The 8,393-nt window shown below is 39.3% G+C and overlaps 2 protein-coding genes across 2 annotated transcripts; both read left to right on the top strand.

Annotated features, from left to right (window-relative positions):
- Positions 1-3,275: 3,275 nt before the first annotated feature.
- On the top strand, positions 3,276-4,915 carry LOC131794891 (uncharacterized). The gene is made up of 4 exons (XM_059112461.2): positions 3,276-3,485; positions 3,869-4,025; positions 4,481-4,504; positions 4,674-4,915. Exons 1-4 carry the CDS (start codon positions 3,276-3,278, stop codon positions 4,913-4,915), a joined length of 633 nt encoding a protein of 210 aa, XP_058968444.2.
- A 638-nt stretch (positions 4,916-5,553) lies between these two features.
- Positions 5,554-8,392, top strand: LOC131794882 (uncharacterized). The gene has a single exon (XM_059112451.2). The coding sequence runs from the start codon at positions 5,948-5,950 to the stop codon at positions 8,027-8,029; it is 2,082 nt and encodes a 693-aa protein (XP_058968434.2). The 5' UTR covers positions 5,554-5,947; the 3' UTR covers positions 8,030-8,392.
- Position 8,393: the final 1 nt, after the last annotated feature.

Below are 8,393 nucleotides of genomic sequence, written 5' to 3'. Positions count from 1 at the left end.
GAGACCAGCGAACTTTTCCTGCTACGGATATTAAATACTCTGGCGTACTCTTGTACAGAGAGAGGCAATGTCATACTTACGTGTCTTCCTCAAGAACATAACAAAATGATGAGGCCAAGGCTGAAACCCAGGCCTTCAATTCAGATTCCTGCGCGCTTACTGGTTTGCTGTTCGGTCTGTTAAGTACTTACAAATGTAATTTTCAATCACCTTCACATGTGAAACTGTAAACCGTTAATTTTCAACACTCCTCTTCCGTGTTTTATCAAATACGAGATAAAAAATTTCATCGTCCAAAAGATAATCGCTTCAACTCAATAGACCCAAAAGCACTTGTGTCATTTGGTCAATATTTGAAATGGAAATTCATAAAACCACAGTGAATGGCGAGCAAGGAACCTGCCAACCCTTACATGTAATAGGTCGCAGACAGAATATTTAACTCAATCTAAATTTCGCCTAATAATAGTCTAGCTCCTCTTCCCACAGGAGCCAGACGCTAACTACAGGCAACAAAATAACTTGGGGAGAAGGACAAAATTGATTTGTATTATTATTATTTTTGCAAATTGAAACATGATTAGCGTGCGGCGACTTATGCTACTCGTAAGAGCATTTAACCTCTTGAATTGACCAGAATCGCCCTTGAACTAATGGGTGAATTTTCAATTCTCTAACTGATAGCTTTTGATCTAACCAAAGACCTCATTGTAAGGAGTAAAGATGTTTTGTAATCCTGGTCAAATATCAGTGATTTAACTCGAGGAGTCTTCAGGAAAATTAAGAGACATCTCAACATTGAATGAAATGGAGTACTTTGTCTAACAGGAGAATTTTGAAATTAGATTTATTAATGGAAGTGTTGGAAGTTCTTATTCATAAGGGTTGATATGGTTAGAGTAATAAATTTTAGGAAAGAAAGAATCTTTAATCGATCCTTAAGTGTTCAATTGTGTATGATCAGACATAAATATTGTCACTTTTGATGTGGGATTCCCAATTTGAAATACTTCATTTGAAAGTTAACTGTTATAGTTCAAGTAATGTAGTCCTGCATGGATACAGCATTTATCGAGAAAAAGGCATAGTGAAAATATCCCTGATACAGTTGGCTCTCGTTGTAAAGAATCCATTTATTCAGTTCGACCTCTGATTTTTTAACTCGGGATTCAACTTTAAATCATTCGTAATTCAGTTGCAAACTTGCTGAAATAAGGAGTTAGATCTAACAAAATATCCGTCAAATGATAACGAACGGGATCTGTGAAACAAAATCCCACGGCCAGACCCAAACTTCCACCTAGATTAGCGTGTAGGAAAGAATTCGGGTCTGTTGGGATGGAAATGTTATCCTCTTCCTTCTCTCTAAGAACAATTTTTTGATTGTTTTTTTTTTGGATCTATTCACATGATTTTTTCGTAGTTATATTTGTTCTTCTATTACGTGCCTCAGCACTTACCAGTCTCAAATTTAGCTTCCTGATCTCTTCATTAAAACCGACACTAGGCAATAACAAGGAATATTGGAATCGACATTCGCGCCAAATCAGTACAGAATAGAAACCTTAAATTGGAAGACAACTTTGGACTGGACTGAATAGGGAAGGATATCCGCTCACAAGCACAAATAATTTCTTTTGTTTCCATTCAGTTTTGTCTCGACTCAGACAATAGATAAGGAGACTCTGTCGCATCTTTATTCCCAGTAATTGCATCAGTGAACTATAAAATGAAAGTTTTAATCACGGTGTTAAGGTTTGTATATTTGCCGCAAAGCCGAGTGGAAATAAATGTAAGTATTATTGTAGGTTGATTGAGTTTGCCAAAAGTAATCGGATCTCTGAAGTAGTCTTCCCTTGCTCTTAAGACAATTCCTGCTTAGTAGCTTAGTTGGTGGTATGACTCGACTTCAATCTGGAAAGTACGGGTTCGAATCCCGTCGAAGCCTGAATTTTTCTTAGTATTCTTTTCTGCATTTGCTAAAGTTGAAGCTTACCCGCGGGGATTATTACTTTATTTGATTTTCAATTCACTGGTCAAATGAAATTTATTTCATTACAAATTGTGAAAGGTAGTAACAAAATACCTTTGTATCAGGACCGAACACCAGATCAGATCTCAGTCAAATCTAGAGAATTTTCGTTTGGCGAGAATCAGCTGACTTAATTCTTGGAAACTCTGTTTGCAGGATTGAAATATAAATAGATCGTCTTTGCGTCCGATAGATCAATGAAATTTGAGCATAACGTGTTCGGAAAAAAAAAAAAAAAATTTTCATTCAACATTTTAAGTAGTTCCTTAAGCCAGCGGAAAGGAAGGGAGATTGAAGTTGGGAGGTAGGAGTCTGGGTTCGAGTAGATCGGCTACTGATAAGGTAATGGTAAGCTTTGTTATAGTAACAAAATGAAATAAGATATTAAAGCGACCCGGTACACCAGGACAATACGCCGAGGAAGATTCAATGAATTTACAATTTTTGGAAACCGTAATAGTTTGCACGAAGCAACAATAATTGAATGAGGTTGAGCATCCTAAAGAGAATCAAGCAGAGGGGCATGTAATAAGTGGCCTAAAGAGGGGCTCTATCATATCTTTTCATTTGCGTCTTTTCAAGCGATCGAGACTACGTTCGTCTTGAATGCGAGGAAAGGGCGAGGGATAAGACAGCAGCAAGAAGAGATGCGTGGCGTCATTCGTGCACGTGACTCGCCCTTCACGCCTTCGTTGCCCTGCCGCGTGCGTACCCGCGCTTGCCTGAAATCACGCTAAAAAAATGATGACGGTCCCTTAAGCTGTATCATCGACCAAAGTCAAGACATATTTTAAGGATGAAAGTCACTACTGTGTGGAATGATAAAAACGATTGTCTTCGGGTATGACGTTTGGACGACATTGCGCGGCACCAGCTGGAGTTAGCTAATCAGAATTGAACAAGGTAATTTGATAATATCAACGGCATTAATAACGTAAATTGGTCATCGTAAAGAGTTTCAAAGCTGACGCTCGAAACGTCAGCTCTGAAACTCTTCACGGTGGCCAATCTACGTCATCAACTCAGTTGATAATACCAAATTAACCTGTTATACTCTCCCACCGACGCAGCACCACAGTTTCTTTAGAAACTTACCTCTTTTATTCAATCAGAATTGAGATGATGATGTTTGTTTATAACCATGATCTTAACTCTTTGTGGTCTTCACCCCAGTCATGTTTCCTGATAATAAGCTTTCTTTTTCTTCTGTAATTCTAGAGGCCTTCATCGACTCTTACTCGCCATGACGTCACCAACCCTGTTCCTCTACGCCGGGGTCTTCTTCTTCTTGATTTATAGCTGTGTCTGTGACCTGCCCGTTGAAGACACGACAAAACAGTGTGAATACGACAACATCAAAAGATGCAACGGTGAGTTCAAACAGGTGTTCATGAATGCTACGGCCGGAAAACGAGAGAGAGGAATGAGAAATGTTTACTGCACAGCTCTACAGGTCAGTACTAGTGTATATAATTACCCGTGTATATAAATACTAGTAATACTAGTAAATGTCTTCTTTGGCTCAACTCTTACCTCATACCCACGGTCTCTTCACGGGGAGGGGAGGGGAGGGGAGGGGAGGGCGTCATATGGTTGATTGCAATAAATCAAAAGCCTCCGAGCTTACCAGACGAGGAAGGAGAAGTTCACCATTGCCTCCCCTATTTAGATATTCAACCCAGTAACATATTTCGTTTAACACAGGCACCTAACAAACCCACGATCGAAGGGAAAGTGGGGGTAGGTATGTGCCGGAAGGAAAGCCTCAGGGCGTTCAGGAGATTAGGTTGACCAAACATTAGTCGTTTGTGTCATCTTTGTGAACTATCTCGCCAGGTGTTTATGAACTGTTTGGATGGTTCTCTTGGACGCTGCATCGGTGGCTCGTGGCTTCAGAATTACAGCTATGTTGTCTTGGAACATGGTATAATGGACAAAAAGTGTGGTGTATGCCCCCACCATAATTACCATGACCTTGAACGAGTACTTAATGGTAAGAGAAAATGCCGCTCTTCTAAAAGTCCATCGCAGATTTCTTAACAAGGAGGCAAGGTCTTTTTCATCAAAGATTACCCCGTTCCGCTTTTTATTTTATTTTATTTTTCAACGTAACAGGTATTCCATTGACAATCACTGTGACATCTCAGTCATTATCATCACCACCGTCAACAACAACAACAATAAAACAACAATACAACAAAACAACAAAACAACAACAACTCTTGAATGCAGCCTTAAACAGCTTTAATAAGCTACCTTCGATATAATCATCTTTTCTTTCTTGTCCACGTTTTTCCCCAAATCACTGTTATTGTTATCATTGACGTCAAGACACCTAAATACCAACTACTTCACTAATGAATTCCCTTCTTACTGAATCAATAAAATTCTGAAGCGACATTTTTTAACTGTTACGTAATTCACTTCCATCTTCCGTTTATTCGACAGCAAGGAACAGGACAGACTACATCGGTAAGTATTACATATAAGCTTAAGCCCCTGTGATTTTGAAAAACTGAAACTTTTCGTAATTGCTTCACCAGACCCCCTCCCCGTTTTTCGCGCGTCCACTCTTTTGCTCATTTCCAGTGGCTGAGAAGGGACGGTCAAAAACACCTTCAATCACTTTATTTTTTCGCAGGTTTTGATATCTGCCCGCTAGGTGCGAAGGTTGTCCACAATATATGTGTGGAGCACTTCTTGGAAAACCGTTCCGACGCGAACATGTGCCATAATGTGCAAAAGTTTATCAACTGTTACGAAAAGGTTGGTGACGGGTATTGTACCAGATGGAAGATCGTGAGGAGTTTTTCCAATCTTTGTCGCCAACTGGGAGAGAAGATGCTACAGGAAGATGAGAAATATCGCGGGTTGATGTGCTAAACGCTGGTTATGTTCAACAGGCAGTTAGTGTAATACAGAGCTGTACATAACACATTCTGTTCAATGAAAAGCACAATATTCGGGAATATTAAACCTGAAAAAATCGTACTTGAGATTAAATGTTATTTCTTTTGGTGAGATTTTTAATGACAGCACTTCATAGCCAATGTGTAAACCATAACGCCGAACGAAGATGAGTGCGATATCAGTAATGAAGGGGCAAAATATAAAACTATAGACAAGTAGAAGCAAATCTAAGACTGCTAATAAACTGTTGCGTAGGATGTAACTTGCACAAAACGTTTCCCCAACATTTCCACTTATTCTAAACTTATTAACTAAACCCCTTAACAATGAAACATCCTGTCTAAACCAGATGCTGGCGCAAGTCCTAAATTTTTCCTCCAATTCCTACTGCAGAATTAACCTTCATTACAAGCCCTATTCAGCGCTCTTGTATTCCAAAATTAATCGTATTTGCTACCATCGATCTGTAGTAAGCGAACAGAAATATAAAACATGTTTGAACGTTGGCGAGTTGCTAAACTTGCGTTTGTCATTTAGTTTTTACTGAAAAGTTGAATTATGCAATGCACAATGCTCATTGACTTTCGATCCGGAACTGAAAAAAGAAAGCAAAAATTTTCAATTAACTTTAGTTTACGTTTCATGCTGAGGTAGCAGTGAAAGGCTCTCAACCGGGTTGCAGTAGAATTATAGCTTTTTTGTAAAAATCTAATTACTTTTGAAGACTATGCATCAAAATTAAAGTTTAAAAACCGGCTGGTTGACCACGATAGGGAGTCTGACGGCCGCGCACTGCTGTTGTCTTTGGGCGGCTTTGTTGTTCAGTGTAAAAAATGTTTAGATTGATTACGCTCAGAATCACTTCAAGCAGCTCATTACTGAAAGCACCGCCATCTCAGTGGTTGGTCGCTATCAGTAGGTTATCGATAAGGGGTAATGATCATGTATGCGATTAACATAAATAGCATTGCGTTCTGCTCGGCTTCTTTCCCAATGTGTTTTTAAATGGCTTCCCTTCAGCAAAATTATCTGTTCCTCTGTCTAGGAGTTGTTTTAAGCTTGTCGAATTCAAACATCTGTGTCGGTGTTCAAGGTCTACCTGAAGAGAAACCACAATGTTCTTTTCCGGGATTTTTGCAATACTCAGGTCCAAAATTGTCAAACAGAAAATGGCGCCAGTGGTCACGAGGAAATGGATTTCCTTACGACAGAACTGAACCTTTTAATGGATCCAGAAATAACAAAGTGAAAGGAGAGAACACATGGGTGTTTAATACAGGGAAAATTGAGATACTGGAAGACTCGCATTCTTCAAGAACCAGCTCGGTATTTTACTGTTGGAGAAAGCTTGCCCCTCATGTTTTCATTATCCTCCGCAATGACTCGGTGGATGAAACTCGCTCGAACGTAAAGTATTATTCTTGCATGAAATTCCGGAAAAGAGGGCGAAATGTGATCACATATGAACATTCGCCTTGGAGACCCAATCACACTCACCTGGCTTGTGATGAAAGTGATCTGCTCGTATACGAAAGTCCTTTGCTTTCAAGTGTTTTAGAGGACGTACCGGATTGTCCGGCTGTGCTAAGGGGAGGATTTAAAATTACTGAGGCCAATAATGAGTTAATAGGAAAACAATGCCTACCTAACAAAGACGCTGCGATTATAGGAACGTTTGAATCTGACTGTATGGGTAAAGAAGGCCTGCGGATCCACTCAACAAGAAACCATGATTGTTTAATGAACGAGCGTCATTTGAATAGCCCTTTCGCTTTCAATCTGGCTTTGTCTTGCTTCAGTGCACCATGGAGGGATGGGAATTTTACATACTTTATTGCCAAAAGACGAAATTTTGCAGCGAGAAATACATTTACATTTCTCAAATCAGAATTTTTCTGTGTTAGATTTCGAAAAGTCGAGAACGAAGATAACGTTGTTTTGCAGCTTTATGATGGGCCGATTTGCACGAGGAATACGTCGGACGGAGTAAAATCATTAACCATGCACTTAAGACGAAGAGTTGATGTCGGAGAAACGAACAGACCTCTTTCTGAGGTCACTAAAAGGGAGTGTAACTTCCCCCAAAAAATTCGTGGGATTTGGAAAGAAATATCCGATCATAATGGTTTACGTAACGTTATCATAAACGAGACATCAATTAATATTCCCCCATATGGAAACTTCTATTGTAAACAGAGGCATATTTTTCAGCACCAGGCTCCCCACGAATGCAGTTCACTAGTTACCGGTAAGTGGCCTGGATCGGGACGGTCAAAATTCTTTATCGATGATTATATACTTGTGTCAAACTTTACCAATGGATGTTATCCCAGATTAACTCGCTTAGGTGTCACAGAAATCGCCGGAAGTGATGTGTTAGTATACAGGCTTTCTCAAAGTCAGCTGATAATCACGGATGGTGTTAACAATAATTCTTTAGTGTATTATTACTTAAATCATGTACTACGACTGTTTTGCTCAAGCTGGCTTCCCTACATAAGAGATCCTTATCCTGTTTGGGGTCGCAATATTGACAAAATCATAATAAGGCGCCAATCATCACTGAGAAAAACCCGCTGTTTTCTTCCATCCCGCGGCAAAGGAGTTTACCATTTCAAGTCGGTTAACAGTGATCAAGTCGAATGCAATGGATCTTTGTCACGTGTTGAGTTTGCGTGTAAAAATACGCTTTCATTTGAAGTGAAGTATGATCCAGACTGTCAGAAGTCTGATATTGTTTATTCTTGTATCGGAAAGGCCTGGAAAATGGGAGATTTTTTCTTAGTTCAAGAAATCAAAACTAAAAATATCAGCTGCATGTGGTTTGATGAGTCAAACAAACATATGTTTCTTCTAAACTCACCTCAGTGCTCGGACAAAGACTGGGAACGAGAAAGGGATCCTCCAAAAGAGGTCAACTTTAAAGAAATCTTAAATTTTCAGTATTTTAGCAAATGTCCAATTTATTCTGAATCGCGTGACCTTGACTATCCAATAGTAATCACGTTTCGGAATATGTCACGTAATTTAAACTTAACGTCACGGGTGCTAGTCTTTGCGTGTTTTCTCATCTATTTCACATATTAAGAGTGCTCAGGGACGAAAGTGTGATTTTATAGCAAGAGAGGGTGATCCAAGACGAGCTATCCATTCCGCATCTGGTGAATTTCTTAAATTTATTTTCAAACTACGCTGCACACCGTAAACTCAGTTGACTTCACGTACCACAACGTTACCACCGATTATATATATATTAGAGGTTTAGGAATGGTTAGCAGAGACAGAAAAAGGAAATTGAAGTTCTCGGGGGATGGCTCCCGTCAGATCATTCTCTCTTGTCGAAATACAACCTTGTGTTTATCGTATTGTTAGTTTGGCAGCACAGAACATATTAATCATGTATTCTATTAAATCATAAATAGCGATTATGAATGAAATCGATTAAAACGAT

The sequence above is a fragment of the Pocillopora verrucosa genome, chromosome 14 (assembly GCF_036669915.1).
Source record: "Pocillopora verrucosa isolate sample1 chromosome 14, ASM3666991v2, whole genome shotgun sequence".
Taxonomy (NCBI): Eukaryota; Metazoa; Cnidaria; class Anthozoa; order Scleractinia; family Pocilloporidae; genus Pocillopora; species Pocillopora verrucosa.
Note: the sequence above shows the minus strand (reverse complement) of the source record. Positions and strands in the feature narration are given on the sequence as shown.